General features: G+C 44.4%; 1 protein-coding gene across 2 annotated transcripts in view; it reads left to right on the top strand.

The window, feature by feature from the left end:
* CEP170 (centrosomal protein 170) overlaps positions 1-24,187 on the top strand; it is a 285,415-nt gene that overhangs the window by 22,713 nt on the left and 238,515 nt on the right. For both annotated transcript variants that reach the window (XM_040429409.1, XM_040429408.1), the window contains exons 2-3: positions 11,689-11,832; positions 23,264-23,353. In XM_040429409.1, coding sequence (XP_040285343.1) covers positions 11,728-11,832; positions 23,264-23,353 — 195 coding nt within the window. In that variant the 5' untranslated portion in view covers positions 11,689-11,727. The remainder of the gene's footprint in view (positions 1-11,688; positions 11,833-23,263; positions 23,354-24,187) is intronic.

Below are 24,187 nucleotides of genomic sequence, written 5' to 3'. Positions count from 1 at the left end.
ATTTTTCATTTTGATCTTTTAGCGATTTAACAATTGACAATTTCTTTGCATTTTCATCATTTCTTATGTTGGCCTTCCATCTGTTGGCCAAAATAAGAATTGCACCATTATTGCTCTGAATTTCTTCATAGAGATTCAGAGCATTCAGCGCATGTACTGAAGTCCTGATTGGCCGCACAGGGCTTCAGTACTCACTCTTCCGGGTTTTTGCGCATTCAGGTGCCATGATCTCACTTGATCACGGCATCTAAAGCATTTAAATACAGTGATCTGCATTATTTCCGGTTGCGGTGATTAGCCGCAGGTCTCTGCTGTTTGGAACAGTAGAGACTTGCCGGCCATGATGCCTGCTGCACGCGCGAGCGGGTGTCATGCTTGAACAGCGCTACCAGCGCCGTACATGTACGGCGCTGGAAGCGAAAGGGTTAAAGGAAAATTGAGATGAAATTTCAAAATTTCTCTTTTTTTGGCAGGTTTTCCATTTTAATAACACATCAAGGGTTAACAGCCAAACAAAACTCAATGGGCCAGATTTATCATTAGCTCAAGTCAGAATAATGGAGTGAAAAAGTCGCAAATTTTCACGCAATTGCTTAAACGGCGCAAAAATTTGCGACTTTTATTGGCTCTGAACTATGCTCGCCAGTTTTCAGAAAGTGGGCGTGTTTTCTTATGTAAATTATTGCGCAAAACCATGCTTATCTAATGCTACTTTTTAAAAGAACATGCAACTTTTTCGTAAAGACGTGTGACTTTTTGTAAAGCCGCTTACTGACGGATAAACTGCTACCATCAAACCACATTTATTACAGTCTTAAAGGGCCGATCATAAATCTGACTTGGCTAAAACTGACATTAGCCATATATGAAAGTGGAGTGAGCTGTCAGAGTAATGATAAATCTGGTCCAATGTACTGTACAGACCAAAAGTTTGGACACACCTTCTCATTCAAAGAGTTTTCTTTATTTTCATGACTATAAAGGCATCAAAACTATAAATTAACACATGTGGAATTATATACATAACAAGCAAGTGTGAAACAACTGAAAATATGTCATATTCTAGGTTCTTCAAAGTAGCCACCTTTTGCTTTGATTACTGCTTTGCACACTCTTGGCATTCTCTTGATGAGCTTCAAGAGGTAGTCCCCTGAAATGGTCTTCCAACAGTCTTGAAGGAGTTCCCAGAGATGCTTAGCACTTGTTGGCACTTTTGCCTTCACTCTGCGGTCCAGCTCACCCCAAACCATCTCGATTGGGTTCAGGTCCGGTGACTGTGGAGGCCAGGTCATCTGGCATCACTCTCCTTTATGGTCAAATAGCCCTTACTTTCAAAGTTTTCCGAATTTTTCGGCTGACTGACTGACCTTCATTTCTTAAAGTAATGATGGCCACTCGTTTTTTTTTACTTAGCTGCTTTTTGCTTGCCATAATACAAATTCTAACAGTCTATTCAGTAGGACTATCAGCTGTGTATCCACCTGACTTCTTCTCAACGCCACTGATGGTCCCAACCCCATTTATAAGGCAAGAAATCCCACTTATTAAACCTGACAGGGCACACCTGTGAAGTGAAAACCATTTCAGGGGACTACCTCTTGAAGCTCATCAAGAGAATGCCAAGAGTGTGCAAAGCAGTAATCAAAGCAAAAGGTGGCTACTTTGAAGAACCTAGAATATGACCTATTTTCAGTTGTTTCACACTTGTTTGTTATGTCTATAATTCCACATGTGTTAATTCATAGTTTTGATGCATTCAGTGTGAATCTACAATTTTCATAGTCATGAAAATAAAAAAAACTCTTTGAATGAGAAGGTGTGTCCAAACTTTTGGTCTGTACTGCAGGGCTTGACAAATTTCCTTGGAATCTAGGAGCCAGCTAAAAAAGTTAGGAGCCAGGCGGAGCCGCGTCATAAAGCCCCTAGTAGGTGCCCCCATAGTGCCCCCCCCCCCCCCCAATAATGCTGTATACCATGTTACATATACCGCCGCTCCGTCCCCGGACCCTATTGACTATAATGGGGACGGGGGTGGAGCTCCGGCGCAGCACGGCAGTTCGCGGTGAGAGGCCGCCGGACTAAAAAGTTGGACATGCAGTACTTTTAGGCTACTTTCACACTAGCGTTCGGAGCGGGTCCGTCTGATGTTTCATCAGACGGATCCGCTCCTATAATGCAGACGTTTGCATCCGTTCAGAACGGATCCGTCTGCATTATAGCTTAGAAAAATTTCTAAGTGTGAAAGTAGCCTGAGCGGATCCGTCCAGACTTTACATTGAAAGTCAATGGGGAACGGATCCGTTTGAAGATTGAGCCATATTGTGTCATCTTCAAGCGGATCCGTCCCCATTGACTTCTATTGTAAGTCTGGACGGATCCGCTTGCCTCCACACGGCTAGGCGGACACCCGAACGCTGCAAGCAGCGTTCAGGTGTCCGCTCGCTGAGCGGAGCGGAGGCTGAACGATGGCAGACTGATGCATTCTGAGCGGATCCGCGTCCACTGAGAATGCATTAGGGCTGGACGGTTGCGTTCGGGGCCGCTTGTGAGCCCCTTCAAACGGAGCTCACGAGCAGACACCCGAACGCTAGTGTGAAAGTAGCCTTACCATGCACTGCCGTGCTGCGCCAGAGCTCTGCCCCCATTATAGTCAATGGGGACAGAGCTGCGGTCCGACGAAACAGCGGAAGGACGGATCCGACAGGGTGAACAGCCTGCCAGATCCATCCTGCCGCAAGTGTGAAAGTAGCCTTAGTTCTATAGCTACTGAATGAGACAGAAGAAGGGATGCCTTTAACATAGATCTCCTTGAGAAGCCAATTTGATCAGAAGGGTTAATTCAAACTGTAATCTAAACTGTGTCCTGTCACTTCTCTCATCTCTGCTCCTGTCCCTTAATCTTATCACTGCTGCAAAAGCATCAGCCGAGAGCCTCAGTGTAACCTGTTCTACAGTCTGACTGACTGTTCTTTTAACTCAAAGAATCGAATGAGTCACTAACTGTAGGATCTTTAGATTCTTTTAACCTGAGACTCATTCGATTCTTACTTAGACTCCCTCCTGTACTTGTGTCAGTGACTCGGACTCAGAGCTGCTAGTGCTTGCCTTGCCTCAGCTCTGATTGGTTGGTGGGCGGGGAGGGGAGGGGCTGGCAGAAGCAGCTTCCACTCTAGGATCAGATTACACTCCTCCCGAGCCCCTCCCCTCCCTGCTGCCAGCGTCTCTGCTATTGTGTGCTGTGACGGAGCTGACTCACACGGTGCTGCCTCCGGACAGAACGGCAGCTCCGCAGCCATCGCCCGGGCACCTTTGAAAACGGGCTGACAAATACCCAAGCGCCAGGACTAAATTCCTGGTCACCATGGCGACCTGGCGCCTGGGATTTGTCGAGCCCTGCTGTACTGTATATTACCCTGATTCTGCAGTTTACAGAAACACCCCACATGTGGTGGTAAACTGCTGTAAGGGCTCTTTCACACTTGCGTTCTTGTCTTCCGGCATAGAGTTCCGTCGTCGGGGCTCTATGCCGGAAGAATCCTGATCAGGATTATCCTAATGCATTCTGAATGGAGAGAAATCCGTTCAGGATGCATCAGGATGTCTTCAGTTCCGGAACGGAACGTTTTTTGGCCGGAGAAAATACCGCAGCATGCTGCGCTTTTTGCTCCGGCCAAAAATCCGGAACACTTGCCGCAAGGCCGGATCCGGAATTAATGCCCATTGAAAGGCATTGATCCGGATCCGGCCTTAAGCTAAACGTCGTTTCGGCGCATTGCCGGAGCCGACATTTAGCTTTTTCAGAGTGGTTACCATGGCTGCCGGGACGCTAAAGTCCTGACAGCCATGGTAAAGTGTAGTGGGGAGCGGGGGAGCAGTATACTTACCGTCCGTGCGGCTCCCCGGGCGCTCCAGAGTGACGTCAGGGCGCCCCAAGCGCATGGATCATGTGATCACATGGATCACGTCATCCATGCGCATGGGGCGCTCTGACGTCATTCTGGAGCGCCCCGGGAGCCGCACGGACTGTAAGTATACCGCTCCCCCGCTCCCCGCTCCTACTATGGCAACCAGGACTTTAATAGCGTCCTGGGTGCCATAGTAACACTGAACGCATTTGGAAGACGGTTCCGTCTTCAAATGCTTTCAGTACACTTGCGTTTTTCCGGATCCGGCGTGTAATTCCGGCAAGTGGAGTACACGCCGGATCCGGACAACGCAAGTGTGAAAGAGGCCTAAGGGGATATGGCAGGACGCAGAAGGAAAGGAGTGCCATATGGCTTTTGGAGGGCACATTTGAAGCACCCTACAGTAGAAACTCCCAAAAAGTGACCCCTTTTTCGAAACTATGGCATAAGATAACAGTTTTATTGATTCTATTTTGGGGTACATAGGATTTTTGATCAGTCTATCTTACGTTCTTTGTGAGGCAAGGTAACCAAAAAATGGCTGTTCAGGCACAGTTTTTATTTTTTGTTTATTATAATGTTCATCTGACAGGTTAAGTCATGATCTTTTTATAGAGCAATTTGTTACAGATGTAACAATATCAAATATGTTTACTTTTTTGTTTGTGTCGTCTTGTGCAGGGGCTTGTTTTTTGCAGGAAGAGTTGACGTTTTTATTGGTACCATTTTTGAGTACATATGATTTTTTGATTATTCAAGACTATACTTTATGGGGCAAGGTGACAAAAAAATTTGTTGTTTTGGCACAGTTTAAAAAAAACATTTTTTATGGCGTTCACCCGAGGGGGTTAGGCTACTTTCACACTAGCGTTCGGGTGTCCGCTCGTGCGCTCCGTTTGAAGGGGCTCACGAGCGGCCCCGAACGCATCCGTCTGGCCCTAATGCATTCTCAGTGGAGGCGGATCCACTGAGAATGCATCCGCCTGCCAGCGTTCAGCCTCTGCTCCGCTCAGTGAGCGGACACCTGAACGCTGCTTGCAGCGTTCGGGTGTCCGCCTGGCCGTGCGGAGGCGAGCGGATCCGTCCAGACTTACAATGTAAGTCAATGGGGACGGATCCGCTTGAAGATGACCCTATATGGCTCAATCTTCAAGCGGATCCGTCCCCCATTGACTTTCAATGTAAAGTCTGAACGGATCCGCTCAGACAACTTTCAAACTTAGAAACTTTTCTAAGTAATAATGCAGACGGATCCGTTCTGAACGGATGCAAACGTCTGCATTATCGGAGCGGATCCGTCTGATGAAACATCAGACGGATCCGCTCCGAACGCTAGTGTGAAAGTAGCCTAAGTCATCTGATATTTTTATAGAGCAGGTCGTTATGGACATGACAATAACGAATATGTATACTTTTTATTTATTTATTTATTTAGGTTTTGCACAATAAAAGCATTTAAAAAAAAATAAAAAATAAAAATGATGTTTCTGGAGGTCATATTTTTTTATATTTTGGGTGATTGTTTTATGTAGAGGCTCATTTTTTGAAGGATGAGTTGACGGTTGGATTGGTACCATTTTGGGGTACATATGTCCTATCGCTTGGTATTACACTCTTTGTAATGCAGGGTGACAAAAAATGACTGTTTTGGCACAGTATATATATATTGTGGGGATTCCCTCTGGTAGACATGGTGTGCGGACGCAGTACAGAGGCAAATTACCAGTTCTTCAAGTCTTGGTGTTAGTTCACACACAATGAAAAGTCCACATAGGAAATATCACCTTGTTGGCAGTTCTGCCTCCAGCGGTCCATGTATAAATTCTCATGTGTACCATATCTCTTATTCTATCTCAGGCCGTGAGCAAGGTTTTGTGAGAAGACCGAAACGTTGGCCAGTTTGTGCAATTAATTCCTGGATGGATAAAAAATAAAGAATAAAAAAGCATATTTGATTCAGCTATAAATAACGAGTGCCGTGGTTTATTCCCACTATATTGCACGCAACGCAGGCCCCATAGAAGTGAACAGGGCTGTGTGAAAATCGCATTGCATCTGCAAGCAAGTGCGGATGCAATGCGATTTTCACGGATGGTTGCTAAGGAGATGATAATTAATAGGGACGAGGTCCATAAACTTTATTATTTTCCATTATAACATGGTTATAATGGAAAATAATAGCATTCTTTAATATGGAATGCTATGTAAAATGTCCCTTGAGATGTTTTTTTCTTCTTCTTCATGTTAGTGGTGAATTTGAGTCCATATGTTTTAGGCTACTTTCACACTAGCGTTTTTGCTGGATCTGGCAGGGTCCAGCAAAAACGTTTCCATTACTGATAATACAACCGTCTGTATCCGTTATTATCTTTAACATTTCTTTTACATTGCCAAAACGGATCAGTTTTGAACTCCATTGAAAGTCAATGGAGGGCGGATCCGTTTTCTATTGTGGCAGAGATCCAGATCCGTTTTTTCCCAGGACGGAAAGCAAAATACAACATGTTGCAGTTTTCTCTCTGGTATGGGAACGCAACCAAACTGAACAAAATGCCTTTTGGAGCATTCCATTCTGTTCAGTTCAGTTTTGTCCCCATTGACAATGAATAGGGACAAAACTGAAGCGTTTTTTTTCGGTATTGTGCCCATATGATGGAACTCAATACTGGAAAAATTTAACGCTTGTGTGAAAGTACCAATACCTTAAAAAATTAAAAGATGCCAAATTTATGGAAAATGTGGATAAATTCACTTTTTTCTAAATTTGAATTTCTTTGCTTTTAAAGGGTTTCTACCACCAGAATTACTGTTCTGTAGCTGACTGATATAGCGATGCGCTAATGTCAGCACTACATAACAGTGTATTTTTTTACCTTTCTCCCTGCAGCCGTTCTGATAAAATACACACTTTTATAATATGCTAATGAGCCTCTAGGTGCTATGTGGGCGTAAAATCAGCACCTAGAGGCTCCGTCTACTCACCCTTTATCCCACCCAGGTCCCCTGTTCTGCCCTCCCCGCTTTTCTTGATTGATGCCACGGTTCGCAGCATCGCTTACGAAATCCCACGCCTGCCCCGTTCACTTCTGTATTTGGTGCAGGCGCAGTGAGTGAAGGCCGCTCTCCTGATGCCGGATTCCTCACTGTGCATGCGCCGACTACGTCACAGTGAGGAAGCCGGCATCAGGAGAGCGGCCTTCACTCACTGCGCCTGCGCCGAATACAGAAGTGAAAGGCGCAGGCGCGGGATTGCCAGACAGATGTGAGCGCTGCCTGACCCTGTCAATCAGGACTTGGAGGAAGGCGCCAAAAGGTGGGAGAACAGAGCCTCTAGGAGCAGGAACAACGCCCCCCCCCCCCCCCCCCCCCCGCTCCTAGAGGTTAATTAGCATATTATAAAAGTTAGATTTCTGGCGTAACAGGGGCATAGATAAAGTAGGAAAAGGCTAGTTAGGTTTAGCTGACATTAGCACATCGCTAATGTCATCTAGCTTAATAGGGTAAATCTGGTGACAGAAACCCTTTGTCAGATCTGTTTGACACAGTGGTTCCACAAATACAGTGGTAACACTCACTCTTGGAAGTTCCTATAAAATACTAGTGATGAGAATGAAACAAACACCGACTAAGAAAATCTTAAAATAGAAGATTATTCTAAAGAAATATTATTAAATATTACTAAAACCAAATGAAAACACAGAATTTGTATGTTTTGCAACAGTATACCTGAATTAAGCCAATTAGTATATTTCAATAATGTACAGTAAACACAATGGTTACAAAGTTAGGAAAGGGTTGAAGTAGAGGTGGGCGATATGGCCTAAAATCTATATTGCGATATAATTTTAAGCATGTGCGATATATTCTACAGGGTGGGCCATTTGTATGGATACACCTTAATAAAATGGAAATGGTTGGTGATATTAACTTCCTGTTTGTGGCACATTAGTATATGTGAGGGGGGAAACTTTTCAAGATGGGTGGTGACCATGGTGGCCATTTTGAAGTCGGCCATTTTGAATCCAACTTTTGTTTTTTCAATAGGAAGAGGGTCATGTGACACATCAAACTTATTGAGAATTTCACAAGAAAAACAGTGGTGTGCTTGGTTTTAACTAGGGATCGACCGATTATCGGTTTGGCCGATATTATCGGCCGATATTGAGGATTTTGAACGTTATCGGTATCGGCATCTATTTTGCCGATATACCGATAACGTATGGGGAACACAGATCGCGCTGCTCTCAGCGCGTTCTGTGTTCCCTCCGCAGCACAGGGGAGAAGGAAGCAGTGTCTCCTCCCCCTGTGCTGCTGCTGCCGCCGCCAATGACAGAAGAGAAGACAAGAGGAGGGGAGGGGCTGTGGCCGCTGCGCCACCAATGAAGATAAGCCTTTCATTCATTCATATACAGGAGGCGGGAGCTGGCTGCAGACTCACATAGCCGGCTCCCGGCCTCTATGAGCGATAGCTGCGATCTGCGGTAGTTAACTCCTCAGGTGCCGCGGATCGCAGCTATCGCTCATAGAGGTCGGGAGCCGGCTATGTGATTCTGCAGCCAGCTCCCGCCTCCTGTATATGAATGATTGAGAGACTTATCTTCATTGGTGGCGCAGTGCGCCCCCCCTTCCCCCCAAGCCCCCCAGTATTAATCATTGGTGGCGCAGTGCGCCCCCACCCCAATCCCGGCCAATAGTAAAAACATTGGTGGCGCAGTGCGCCCCCCCCCCCCCCACCCAGTATTACTCATTGGTGGCAGTGGCCACAGGATCCCCTCTCCCCTGCTCATCCGATCGGAGCCCCAGCTGTGTAAGCCTGGGGCTCCGATCGGTTACCATGGCAGCCAGGACGCTATTGAAGCCCTGGCTGCCATGGTAAGCTCCATGCTGCTGTGTGCACAAAGCACAGAGCAGCAGGGACAGTGTGAGCTCCTATTCACCCTGATAGAGATCTATCAGGGGGAATAGGACAAGGGTTCTAGTCCCTAAGGGGGCTAAAAGTTAGTAAAAAATAAAACACAAAAATATTAAGTATAAATGAAAAAGACTTATAAAAAAAAAATACACATTAACAATAAACAAAAAAATACACATTAACAATAAACATATAAATTTTCAGCAGATTTGTGTAGGAATTTTTTTTTCTTCTCAAAAATGAAAATTCCCAGAATATCGGTATAAATTATCGGCTATCGGCCTGAAAGTTCACAAATTATCGGTATCGGCCCTAAAAAATCAATATCGGTCGATCCCTAGTTTTAACGTAACTTTATTCTTTCATGAGTTATTTACAAGTTTCTGACCACTTATAAAATGTGTTCAATGTGCTGCCCATTGTGTTGGATTGTCAATGCAACCCTCTTCTCCCACTCTTCACACACTGATAGCAACACCACAGGAGAAATGCTAGCACAGGCTTCCAGTATCCGTAGTTTCAGGTGCTGCACATCTCGTATCTTCACAGCATAGATGATTGCCTTCAGATGATACAATATGTGCAGCACCTGAAACTACGGATACTGGAAGCCTGTGCTAGCATTTCTCCTGCGGTGTTGCTATCAATGTGTGAAGAGTGGGAGAAGAGGGTTGCATTGACAATCCAACACAATGGGCAGCACCTTGAACACATTTTGTAAGTGGTCAGAAACTTGTAAATAACTCATGAAAGAATAAAGTTACGTTAAAACCAAGCATTTCTTGTGAAATTCCCAATAAGTTTGATGTGTCAAATGACCCTCTTCCTATTGAAAAAACAAAAGTTGGATTCAAAATGGCCGACTTCAAAATGGCCGCCATGATCACCACCCATCTTGAAAAGTTTCCCCCCTCATATATACTAATGTGCCACAAACAGGAAGTTAATATCACCAACCATTCCCATTTTATTAAGGTGTATCCATATAAATGGCCCACCCTGTATATTTTCTAAACTTTTCTATTTAGTTGTTTTATTTTTATTTTATAACTTATTAGCCTCCTTAGGGGCTTGAACCCTAATAGAGCTCTATTAGGGTGAATAGGACTTCACACTCTCCCTGCTGCCCTGTGCATAGTACACACAGCAGCAGGGAGCTGACCATGGCAGCCAGGGCTTGAGTAGTGTCCTGGCTGCCATGGTAACCGATCGGAGCCCCACGATTACACTGCTGGGGCTCCGATCAGAAGCTGCCACTCTGGGGCCACTGCCACCAATGATTTAATTGTGTGGAGGTGGGGGGGGGGCTGCAATTAATATAATACTTAGAAGGGAGGGGCTGTGGCCACTGCGCCACCAATGAATATAGTTAATATGCCTGAATAAACGTAGCCTGCATGTGCCGGCCATATCCCATACCTGGCCTCTATTACTGCGCGCTGTGATCCGCCGCAATTAACCCCCACAGTCCCTCCCCTCTTCCTCCTAGTCTGTTCGCATTGGTGGTCAGCGGCAGCCGCACACAGTGGGGAGGGAGGGACTCCCTCCTTCTCCACTGTGCCGGCTCAGGAGAACATGGCGCGTGCTGAGAGCAGCGCATGCCATGTTCTACCGCGATATAAACAAAATCTCTATTGTTGGCCAAATTTATATAGTTTATATTGCATATCGTCTATATCGCCCACCCCTAGGTTGCAGCAATGATTGCAGTAAAGGATAACTTATAGAGGTTCTTACAGTCCATATACTACGCTTGTGACCCAGAAGAAGACCCATGTATAGCATTCCTCCCTAGATTTCTGACCGAGCATCTGCCAAGAGGTACCTGGGCACAAAGCTTCACTCCGCAGAACTATATGGGGTCTATTGTGCATCTTTTATACCGATTTTCATGAATGCCCACCTTGACTTGTCTCCTTTTGGTTTACAACTAATTACTTGCATATATGGTGGCTAAGATATTTCCCCCAAAGTTAGTATTTATATTCTTCCTGGGAATATGGCTGACTTAGGCTCAGTTCACACCTGAGCGTTTTACAGCGCGTTCCTACGCGCTGTAAAACGCTCAACAAGGAGAAACCAATGCTTCCCTATGGGAATGGTTCTCACCTGGGCGTTTTACAGCGCGTACGATCGCGCTGTAAAACGCCCGACGCTCACACAAGTACAGGAGCGTTTTTTTGGGCGCTTGTCGCGCGTTCCCGTACATAGACTTTCGGGAACGCGCGACACTGTGTGTACACTTGTCTCTGTATGCGCGCTTGTAAACGCCCGTACAATCGCGCATACAGAGCGCTCCTTTCAGAACGCTCAGGTGTGAACTGAGCCTTAAGGAAGTTTCCATAGTTAGGAAAACATGGCTTCTTTCTTCCAGAAAGAGCGCCACACCTTTGATCGTTCATTTAAGTGAATGGGGCTGAGGTGCAGTATTACCCACAACCTGTGAACAGATGTGGCACTGTTTTTAAAAGAAAGCAGCTATGTTTTTCTAATCCTGGAAACACCTTTAATTGTTCACACCACATATGGTATGCTAATATACAGTATCCCCTTCTGCAGTATGTTCTCCCAATTGCTTGGATTACAAATACTGATCTTTTACATTGCCTATAAGAAATCCTTGTGTATAAAATTGTTCCCTAAAATGAACTGCTTACCCATCTGCGAGTGATGGGCCTAGATAAGCCTAAGGCTGGTATGTAACCCATTCATTCCACACTGTACACAACACCTACGAAAATGTTCTGCTCTAGCTCCCATTGCATATGAAAAATGTATTCATAGGGTACCTCTTTTATTTGTGTTGGTATACTTTTTTACAAACTAGGCACTTCTTTATTTGTTAAAAATGTTTTTTTGTAATCTTTAGAGACTTTCTACATATGAAAGATTAAAAACAGAAGTTTAAAGATGAGTTTGACATCGTGGTTTTTAGTGAGCAGCGGAGGCACACGACATAGACTACCAAGAGAAATGATTTTTGTTGGAAGAGATGACTGTGAGCTTATGATGCAGGTAAGTTGCAACCTTTACTATTTTATTGCCTAAAGCAGTCTATTAGAAAGTGGTGGTTTCTCCAAACCAAAGAGCCAAAATGGCCACTTATGACATCTCAAGTAATATTTTTTATTCACAATTACTTTGTGGCACTCCGCTTGCTGATGCTAGGAGTCGGGTTCCCACCCCATTCACGATAGAAGAAATACTCCAGCAATATTTTTTGGTTTCAAGATTGTTGATATTTATTTAAAGAAGCGGCTGTACAAATCATGTGATGTTTCGGCCACAATTGGCCTTTATCAAACTGGTGCCGCTAGAGATAGGGAATCCGGGAAGCGTGCGCTCTGGAGATGTTCCTCAGCACTCTAGGATGTGTGCCCTCCTAGAGTGCTGAGGCACATCTCCAGAGCGCACGCTTCCCGGATTTTTTCCCAGCCATTTTTCACCTTAAGGACCACGCCATTTTTTACAAATCTGACATGTGTCACTTTATGTTGTAATAACTTTAAAACGCTTTTACTTATCCAAGCCATTCTGAGATTGTTTTCTCGACACATATTGTACTTCATGACAGTGGTAAAATTGAGTCAAAATATTTCATTTTTATTTATAAAAAATAAATAAAAATTTTTGCAAAAATTGTGAAAAATTTGCACATTTAAATTACTCTACTTTTATAATAGATAGTAATACCTCCAAAAATAGTTATTACGTACTTTACATTCCCCATATGTCTACTTCATGTTTGGATCATTTTGAAAATGACATTTTATTTTTTTGGGACATTAGAAGGCTTAGAAGTTTAGAAGCAAATCTTAAAATATTTACGAAAATTTTCGAAAACCCAATTTTTTCAGGACCTGTTAAGTTATGAAGTCACTTTCTGGGGCTCACATATTAGAAACCACCAGGGGTCAAGTCCTGGGAAAAAAAGTGTGGGAACTCACCCAAGATCCACTGCCACCCTGACCCCCCCCCCCCCCTTCCCTGAATACCCCCTCCCCTAATAAAAAAAATTATTATATATATATATATATATATATATATATATATATATATATATATATATATATATATATATTTCGCAGAAAATTCAGTGCAACATAAACGTAAGCAAAAACTCGAATTTGCGCTATATGTCTGTTCAGACATAATTCGTCTCTTTCATATTATAAGCTACCTTTATATATAATTTACTTACAGTTCTGAAGACTCAGGGGTGCTGGCTGGCTTGGCCTCAGGGGTGCTGGCTTGCCCGGGCAGAAGAAGTGTGGGAGACTGTGAGGCCTTTTTTCTCCAAGCTGCTCCGGAAAAAAAATAATTTCATTATACCTCAGGTCAGACCACCAATCAATCCCCCAATGTTAATCAGACCTCAGCTAACAGCCCCAATAAGATCTCCATTGTTAATAAGACCCCAATAAGACCTCAGAGAACACCTCAGCTCAGACCCCAATATGAATGACCCCCAATCAGACCTCAGATAAGAGCTTCATGCCTCATAGCAGCCCGCAGTAGGGATCGACCGATATTAATTTTTTACGGCCGATACCGATAATTTGTGAACTTTCAGGCCAATTTTTTTTTTTTTTTTTTACTAACTTTCAGCCCCCTTAGGGACTAGAACCCTTGTCCTATTCACCCTGATAGAGCTCTATCAGGGTGAATAGGAGCTCACACTCTCCCTGCTGCTCTGTGCTTTGTGCACACAGCAGCATGGAGCTTACCATGGCAGCCAGGGCTTCAATAGCGTCCTGGCTGCCATGGTAACCGATCGGAGCCCCAGGATTACACTGCTGGGGCTCCGATCGAGGGGAGAGGGGATCCTGTGGCCACTGCCACCAATGATTAATACTGGGTGGGGGAGCGCACTGCGCCACCAATGATTAATACTGGGGGGCTTGGGGGGGGCGCACTGCGCCACCAATGAAGAGAAATCTCTCATTAATTCATATACAGGAGGCGGGAGCTGGCTGCAGAATCACATAGCCGGCTCCCGACCTCCATGAGCGGTAGCTGCGATCCGCGGCACCTAAGGGGTTAACTACCGCAGATCGCAGCTATTGCTCATAGAGCCTCCTGTATATGAATTAATGAGAGATTTCTCTTCATTGGTGGAGCGGTGGCCACAGCCCCTCCCCTTCTCTTGTCCTTCTTCCTCTCACTGGCTGCAGCGGCAGCGGCACAGGGGGAGGGAGACACTGCTTCCTTCTCCCCTGTGCTGCTGAGTGAACACGGAGAGCGCTGTCAGTAGCGCGATCTATGTTCCCAATACGTTATTTGAATATCGGCAAAATAGATGCCGATAACTGTCAAAATACTCAATATCGGCCGATAATATAATCGGTCGATCCCTAATGGGGGTGGGCCGCAGCACGGCAAACATGCCGAGAGGCGGCCGGAATAAAACTACTACGTGTAGTTGTCTAATAGTACACAAACAGTTTATTGAGCATTCCGCACTAACAGCCACCGTGTAGAGGGAAGGGAGTGAACCCTTGACTTTAATAATCTGTAGATCCACAGTGGCAGCAATCATTTCCTGTAGCTGCAAATAAAGATTTTCATAACATTGATGAAGTTTGAACCATTCCTGTCTGCAAAAGTGTTTCACATCATCACAGCCATCCTCACTTCATGCCACGGTAGCTCAATAGGGTCCAGTGGTGTGGAGCAAGACTGATCCTCTAACACAATAGAAAACTGATCCGTCCCCCATTGACTTTCAATGGTGTTCATGACGGATCCGTCATGGCTATAGAAGACCTAATACAACTGGATCCGTTCATGACGGATGCATGCAGTTGTATTATGGTAACGGAAGTGTTTTTGCAGATTCATGACGGATCCGCAAAAAACGCTAATGTGAAAGTAGCCTAACACCTTTCCAGCCCAGAGGCAGCAAAGAACTCCCTTTACCATTGGTGTGCAGTATTCTTTTTCCACTAAGCATAGCATTGTAAATTTGTGCTTGAAGAGCACCTGTAACTGCTCGTGACATTCCCCATGTGACATTCCCCATGTAATAACAATACTGGTGGATAGCTACCTTACATCTGGTGGCATTAGAGGCAAAGCTTGTTAAGAGCTCATTTGCATTTCTTCCCTCCCACAATTCCAGAGGACCATGTATGGCCTATAAGTCTCCTCACACTGATTAAGGTGCTCTCTCCCTAAGGACAGTTAGTTCCCCCCTTGCTCGGACACAGGCCTCCTACCCAGTTAAGCCAGTACTCTCTGCTCTGCACTGATGAGGGGCAATCACCCCGAAACAGCTGTCTGCAGATGAGGTACTGGCTTATTTAATATCCAAGTCATGTCTCAAGGCTTATTTTAAGAGCTGAACATTGACTTATAGGATAGCTGCCTTACATCTGGTGGCATTAGAGGCAGAGCTTAAGAGCTCATTTGCATTTCCTACCTCCTATAACAATACTGGTGCATCATTCCTGTGACTCTGTTTTACACTGTTGGAGGAGGCATGCAACTGTGCAGAGCGCCCTCTATTGGAATTACAAACCTGTTCTTGGCTCAGATGTCTGTAATTTTAATATAGGGCGCTCTATGTTCAGTCTGGGGGTAATTAACAACTTTTTACATGTTGACCAACACCCATTACTACTAATTTGCAAGGAAGTGAAATGCAAATTAAATCAGCAGTAATGATTTAATGACAAAAAAGAAATGTAAAAAACTGTAAATGTAAAAGGACTGTTTTAATTGTAATTTGTACAACTGTAAACAGCCAGCTTCTTTAGCAATTACTTTTTGTGGTTTACCCTCTTTGTGGAGGGTGTCAATGACTATCTTCTGGACAACTGTCAAGTCTCTCTGCCCCCCAGAACCAGAAGAGTGTGGATGCAGCCAAAAATATAATTTACAGCTCTCCTTAAGGCCTCTCGCACACGAACATGTGCGCCCCGTTGCCGTATTGCGGACCGCATTTGCGGATCTGCAATACACGTGTGCCGTTCCGTGGACATTCCGCATTCACTTCAGTGGGTCTACAAATCCGGAGATGCGGAATGGTGCAGAACGGAACCCTACGGAAGCACTACGGAGTGCTTCCGTGGGGTTTTGTCCCGTACTTCCGTTCCGCAAAAAGATAGAACATGTCCTATCTTTTTGCGGAATGGCCGGATCGCGGACCCATTAAAGTGAATGGGTCCGCGATCCTCTGTGGCTGCCCCACGGACTGTGCTCGTGCATTGCGTTCGTGTGCAAGAGGCCTGAAGAGGACCTTTCATGGGTCCAGACATTATGAAATAACTAGCAGGTTATGTAGGGCATAGTGCAGGGATGTAATATCACTTACTAAAATAAATATAACTGCTCTCACCTGCCTCCTTTTTTTCTGCTGTGAGCACGGAAATAACCGCACTTGGATGCGGAAAATTGGTAGTCCAAACGAAAAACGAAGATCCAGCTCACTCTCGCAGAGATTCACAGGTACTTTTATTAGTGCAGTTAAAATTGCATCCAGTACAAAAACGTTCTCAGTCTACGCGTTTCGGGCTACCCAGTATGCAGGCCCTTACTCATGACATGCTGCAGAACAAGAGTGCAGTAGATATAGTGGGTCAACACCTGAAACCCTGATTGGGTAATCACATAAACCAGAATAGATACCGCCACTCACATGCATCAAAAATCCAGTTAAAAAGTCACAATTGTTAAAAATATATTGAACCATAATAAACACATTTTATGGCATGGTGGGAGAGGACCTTCCTCCTCATTGACACCCATCCATTTTGGGACAGCATCAGGTGGTATGGCAGCTACATCGATGACCTGCTATTCATATGGTCTGGTGATGTGGCGGCCATACCCCTTTTTTTTGCCCAATATCTCAACTCATGTTTGACTACGATCTCCTTTAGCGTTCATCATGAACCGAGTGAGATATCTTTTTTGGACTTGCGCCTAAGGGGGGACCCCGCCACCGCTACCGTATGCACATCCACTTTCAGGAAATCCACGGCAGGCAATACCATATTACATGGATCTTCCTGTCACCCACCACATATAGTACACAACATACCTAAGGGTGAGATAATCCGTGCCAGGTGGAACTGTACAGATACTAATTCCTTTATATCTTCGTTTTTCGTTTGGACTAATATCACTTACGGTACTAGTTTGTCTGGGCGCCACTCCGTTCACCCGCTGTGCCCCCCGTTCACTTTTCTCACCTGGTATGCTAATGAATAGCGTTGGTACAGGGAAGAGAAGACTGCCCTGTTTCTCAATGGGCGTCTCCTTCTCCCTGGCTGTAGCGCGGTCCAATCACAAAGAGTTCAGTTGTACAAATTACAATTAAAACAGTCCTTGTTTTTTTTATTTTCTTTTGTCATTAAATCATTACTGCCGATTTTAAATTTTCATTTTACTTCATTGCAAATTAGTAGTAATGGGTGTTGGTCAACATGTAAAACGTTAATTATCCCCAGACTGAACATAGAGCGCCCTATATTGAAATATTGAAACAGCTTGCTATCCCCAGAAAAACAGTCAGGTAACTTAATATGTGGTGCTATGGGTTGAGGAGAAGCAGTATCTTAGTGGTGCACTCTGAATGCTCTCCTGGTGCTGCACCCTAACTGCCGTAGCTCACATACAGTAGCATCCATATTACAGGCGTAATGTTGGAAAAAAATTGGTATGGCTTGTGATTCTTCCATGGTAGGTAACCGTGAGCCCTGAGCTCCTTCCTAGCACTCTTCCTACCTATTTGGGCGATATGCCCTAAACACCGTCCAATAACTGGACGGCAGTCCCTTCCTAAGTAAATGCAGGGTATGAATCAGAAAAGGGAAAGCAGAGAGACTAATAACAAATGACTAGTGGCAGAATGGCACCGAAATTCAAAGACAAAAATCCAAAATGTAGTGAGCGGAGGTCAATTCCAGGAGTCCAAACTGAATCTAAACAGTACCAGAGAAGTAAAACCAGTGGTAGCCAGTGGTCAAAGCCAGGACATCTCATCAAGTCCTAAGGGTCAGGCAGGAGGCAGAGTTGGGGTATAAATTAGAGGTCAGATATCCAGAAGTCAGTAATGCAATAAAGGGCTAGTGTGGCAGTATAGAAACCAATCACAGGCAAACCTGTGGCCAGCAGTTTGTCTGTTTAAATAGGCCGCGTTTCCGGGTCACGTGATGTCAGTGTGCCTGATGTGCCTGTCTCTTGGCAACCAGATGCTGGTGGATCTGCAGCGAGGCGTGCCTGTCGGCTAGGAATTGTTGCATCTTGATTGACAAGCCTGACCTAAACCCCATAGAGAATCAGTAGCTCCCATTGCAGTCAAGAGGAAGTTGAAAGACCGCAAACCCAACAATGCAGATGGTTATCAAAGCAACTTTGGCTCCTATAGCACCTCAGCAGTGCCACAAGCTGATTGCTTCCATGCCACGTTGCATTGATGCAGTAATTTATGCAAAAGGAGCCCCAACCAAGTATTGAGTGCACATACTGTACATACTTTTCAGTAGGCCAACATTTCTGTATTAAAAATCATTTTTTGATTGGTCTTGTATAATATTTTCTGACATACTGACTTTTGGGTTTTCATTAGCTGTAAGCTACAATCAAGTTAACTTTTCGATGATATTCAAATTTATTGAGATGCACCTGTACATATGTAAAATAGGAAAAAGTGACAATTTGTTTTAAAATGTTAATTTATTTTGGCACTTTGTAAAAAAAAATGTACACCTAAATAAAGAACGGTGGAGTTCATCTATCAAACTAGTGTAAAGAAGAACTGGCTTAGTTGCCCATAGCAAGAATCAGATTCCACCTTTCATTTTTCACAGCTTCTTTGAAAAATGAATGGTGGAATCTGGTTGCTATGGGCAACTAAGCCCGTTCTACTTTACACCAGTTTGAAAAATCTCCCCCAGTGTGTTATGAAATACAGTCAGAATTACTTGGATGTGGAAAAACCTTAATATAGTTAATCACTTCTAAAGTGACACATGACAGATTTCCAAATCTGTCTTGGTCATTAATAGAGTTTTCCCCCTTTACTAAGGCGAAATGGGACTATGCGCCAATCACCAGGTGGCCGGGAAACATCGGATTGGGCTGGTGCTCCACATTTCTGTAGCTACTATTGGAGCTACGCAAACAGTGTAGCAGAGCATAACTCAGAAACTGCATAGCCTGCGGTGCTATGCTGTTTATCTAGCTCCTGTTTACTGCAATGGGAGCGCCACCTGGTGGTTGGAGTTTATTCACTTTTAGAGTTATGGGTTAATGTGTTTATACACACATCCTTGAAAACAATGGAAGCATGCACTTGTTTGGTCTGTGTTGAGGACCAAATACACCTATTTAATCGATGGGTCTGTGTAAATCACTGACAGAGCACAGATGTCATTCATGTTCTGTCAGGAGATCATGTTCTAGAAATTCCCTCTTCAGCACAGGAGTGCATGTGGTAATTGGATGACAAATGGAGGACAAAAAAACAGACATATGGACCATAAATAGACCTTTCACTAACATTGTCAAAGATGAAACACTGACTTTTTTTTTTTTTTTTACGGACGTGATCATGGACACACGTGTGACTGAGGCGTAACTAGTATAAGTCCTTCCTGTATATTTGCCATTTCTGTCAAAATCCACTATTGTGTTAAAGGGATTTTGTCATCAGATTTTACCCCTATAACCTAAAAATATCCTCATGTCCGGACTAATAAGAACAACCCTAAGCTGGCCTTATTAAACCTCACTATAGCTCTATTTGTCAAAAAAACAGGTTTTTATAACCTGTCAATCACTTACTTAAGGTGCCCAAGAGGAGGTCCGTTAATACAGGGTGCCCGGCCGCACCCCTCGCCGCCCGGTGCCCAGCACCGCCTTCCGTCTTTATCGCCGCCTTCCCTGTCTTCAGCGCCGCCTCTGCAATCCTCCCGTCCCTTTGCCAGATCCCGCGCCTGCGCACTAGGCTCTGCCTGATGCGCCCGTGTGGACTCCTGGCAGCGGCTTCATTGAGCGAAGTGCGCATGCGCCGGCCTGATGCGCACTTCGCTCAACCCTAATATGACCTGCAGATTGGCTGAGCTTAGTGCACAGGCGCGGGATCTGGCAGAGGGACGGGAGGATTGCGGAGGCGGTGTTGAGCTGTAGAAGGCGTGCTGAAGACAGGGAAGGCGGCGATCAAGACGGAAGGCGGTGCTGGGCACCGGACGGCGAGGGGTGCGGCCGGGCACCCTGTATTAACGGACCTCCACTTGGGCACCTTAAGTAAGTGATTGGCAGGTTATAAAAACCAGTTTTTTGGACAAATAGAGCTACAGTGAGGTTTAATAAGGCCAGCTTCTGATTCTTCTTATTAGTCCGGACATGAGGATATCTTTAGGTTATAGGGGTAAAATCTGATGACAGAATCCCTTTAACAAGCTTCAAATTTAAGGACAGAATCAAAATTTCATTTTTTTTTTGTGTTGTTTTATTAAGGTGGTTTTCCATTTTAAAGGAAATCTGTCACAAAGATTATTACTACTAAAGTAAAACTATTTCCATGTAGAACATACCTTCTTCCCCGATGTACCTTCCATGCGGCATTTCTTGTTTTCTATCTTGCAAAAATCATCTTTGTATGATATGGAAATTAGACAGGTGCCCAGAGGGGTGTTATTTTCTTTCCATGGTGCCCAGGAATGCCTCCCATCCGGTGCCCAGGCCCGCCCTCCAGCACAGCCCAAGCACGCCTCTCCTGGGCTGAGACTCCACGCCCCCATCAGTGCCATAAATCAAATATTATTGGTCCTTAAGGCCAAAATTAATTACAAATGTAGTTATGTCCCCCTGAGTTGTGCGCCAACAAGATTTACTGCAGACACTTAAAAATCTACAGTAAATTTTTTTTATTTTTTTTTCAATTTTAATGTGACTGTTAGGAGGTTAATGCAGTTTTCAGAGCAAATGCCAGAAGTGGATTAAAAAGGAATGGGAAAATATCACGTCTGAGATGGCAGGTAACAGACGTGCGGCGCAGAGGGGAGGGAAAAGGAATACGCTCCCACTAGGGAGAGGGAGGAGGACCCCTAAGTCACCTGGCACTGGCACCTGGCTGCCCTGACGTCCCTAGACGGGCTGCTAACCCGTACGCCGATCATGTGCCTCGTCCCTGGCTTACCCTGACTTAAGCCCTAGGTATTGAATAGGGCGGTGGGAGCACTAGTCCTCACCACTGACACCTAGGGTAACAACAGGGAAAGGACAAACACAATCAACAATCCCTGAAGGGAGACAACAACAGAAGTGAACCGGAGATCCAACAGCTTCAGTTCCAACGGCTCCACAGCAACAGTTGTCCACCTGAGGTCAGAATAGAAAATCTGGAAGGAAGCTCTATATCTGGCAACAAGGGGAGCAGAGAGGGAGAATATATAGTAGCTGGGAATGGCTGACCGAGAACAGCTGAAAGGAAAAGCTACAGATTCCTAAATGGGACAGGAAAACCTGGACCGGAATCCATTCTCACCATTAGGTCATAGAGCGATCCCTTGAGAAACTGAGGGCGTAGCTACCTGCTTTAGCTGTCTGACCCCAAGCCCAACAGGGTAAGGGATAGGTTGTGACACCCTAGTGAGAGAAATATAAAGGACTTCTCCGTCATGCTGCAGCTATTTTTGGCTTTGGCTCAATAAAACTGCATTGTAACGTTTTTGCAAAAACCGCTGTATGTAACTGTCATTTTATTTTTTGTATTGGTTAGGGGCAGTGATAATATTTTCTGTATTAGCAGCACTCCTGAACTGTGGAGACGCACTCCAGGATGACTGCTGCTGCCCTTACTGCCTCTCTCCTATCCTATATAGTCCTAAAACTGGCCATATACAGTAGACACATACTTCCCTGCCTGCCATCTCTAGAATTGTGTAACAAGCCGACGGCAAGATGAATTACCACGAGCATTGAGAAGGCAGGGGAGACAGGTAATATACAGCTGTCCCTATATAGTGTAGAAGCGCTTTTATCTGTCTCACTGCCTTCTCAATAATGAGTGCTCACTACACACAGGAAAGCCTCTTTCACATGTCCGTGCTGAAATCCGTGATGCATCCATGAAGGATCCGTGTGTCCATTATTTTGCGGACCGTGTGCCATCCGTGTTTCACTGACACTGCACAGCTAAATAATTATTTTCAAAGCATCTCTTCATAATGATCTGTGCAACACGGATGGCATCCGTCCGTGGGTTTCACAGACCGATAGACTATAATGGGCGTGATGGATCCTTGAACATGGACAAAATACAGCATGCATCCGTGCTCAAACACTGATGTGTGAATACACCTTAAAATGAATGGGTATGTGTGTTCGTGGAACACCGACATCTAGCTGCCCACTTGTTACACATCGCTCCCCGGCTTACACAGGAACAGTCAGTCTCCACAGTTCAGTAAATAGACGGGAAGCTCTGCATATGCACAAAATGGGCCACTTCACAAGTGTACAATTTCAGTAACTAAAGTATATTACAAAAATAGTGATTATCTTAGCCCCTACACATTACAAAAAAAATTACATTTACACTTGAAACCACCAGCAGAAAAAAAAATGAACATGCTGTTAAAGTGAAAAAAAAACCATTGGTATCATTTGATCCTGAGTGCAGTTGTGTGCCTGACGTCTAACAAAAAGAAGAGAAAATCAGTGTTTTCGCTGTACGGTTGTGAGACCTGCCATGGGATCTCAAAACTGCAGCAAAACGCTTCCGTTCTAATAATACAATTGGCTGCTCCCGTTCAGAATGGATCCGGTTGTATTATATCGAAAATAAACAAACCGGATCTGGCACCATTGACTTACATGGTTTTTGGTGCCGGATCGGTTCAGTTTCTTGCAGCGATTTTGTGTCCAGCATGGGAACACAACAAAACGGAATGGAATGTATTCTGGTGTACTTTGTTCCAGTTTGTTCAGTTTTGTGCTCATTAACAATGAATGGGGACAAAACTGAAGTGTTAGGGCTCTTTCACACGAGCGGATGCCGTGCAGGTAATCCGCTGCGTGAAAGAGAGCCAAGCCCCTTTCCGGACAACAGAGACACGGAACATTAACATGATTGATAATCCTCCGTGCCTCTCTGTGACCTTTTTACTACAAAATCACAGTGACAACTTTCTCATTGTGATTTTGTAGTAAAAAGATCACAGAGCGGCACAAAGCATCATCAATCATGTTACTGCTCCGTGTCTCTGCTGTCCGGAACGGGGCTTGGCTCTTTCACGCAGCGGATTACCCGCACGACATCCGCTCGTGTGAAAGAGCTCTTATGCTGTGATTTTGAGAGCGTGTGCCGGATCTCTGAACCGGACAGCACAATGCAGATGTGAAAGTGGCCTTATTCTATAGCCTAGATTAATTACATGATAATCTAAGAATCCTACTGACTTACTTCTGTTTTTCCATTATTTAATTTGTATAGTCAAGAAGTGTGGACAAACAACATGCTGTTATCAACTATGAAGCCTCTACTGACGAGCATTTAGTGAAAGACCTGGGGAGTCTTAATGGGGTAAGTATAAATGTTCACATAGCGATATGACTGTGTGTTTTTTGTGGGACATGCTGTACTTTCTAATGGCACTGTTTAATATTACATATGATGCAGTGGGGGAAAAAAATTCCAAATGGATGGTAATTGGGAAAAAAAATGCAATTATGCCATACTTACATGTGTTTCGTTTTTACGGTGTTCCCTATGTGCCCACAAAAAAACCTTTTTGTCACAATGTGTCAGACACAAACCAAACAAACTTACAAGCACAGACACAACCCCAAATGTTTAATAAATATAATATTTATAGAATTTTATGATTTAAATGGAGTCTGTCACCTATAGAAGATGTTTTAAACTGGTAATATAACCGGGACACAGCGGAGCAGTTATCTCAGCTGTCATCTGCACATCATATACAGATTCACAGTGCTCAGACTGGCAGACTTTACATAGCGCTCTGTGCTCTGCTTAAATAAAGACCTTTATGAGTTTATTTTATAAGAACATCTTTTTTCAGTATTTTTATTTTTATCTTTACCTGATAACTTTTTAACCGGTGCATATGCACTGCATATCGTTCCATTCATGCTCGTCCTAAGTTGCCAGGACTTTGCTCGCGTTCCTTCCCCTGCCCCACATGTGGTGTCACGATCAGCGGCAGGAGCCTGGCTATTACTGACAGCTGGACCCCTGCTGAATCCACCATCATCAGTGATAACACTGATGCCGGTGGATTATCTCCTCATATGCCGCGGTCAGCATGGGGGAGTGAAATAAGTGTTTTTAACAATAAAAAAAAGTTTAAAGTAAAAAAAAAAAAAAAAAAGCCCCTTTCCCATAAAAAGAGAC

Source organism: Bufo bufo, chromosome 4, assembly GCF_905171765.1.
Source record: "Bufo bufo chromosome 4, aBufBuf1.1, whole genome shotgun sequence".
NCBI lineage: Eukaryota > Metazoa > Chordata > Amphibia > Anura > Bufonidae > Bufo > Bufo bufo.
Note: the sequence above shows the minus strand (reverse complement) of the source record. Positions and strands in the feature narration are given on the sequence as shown.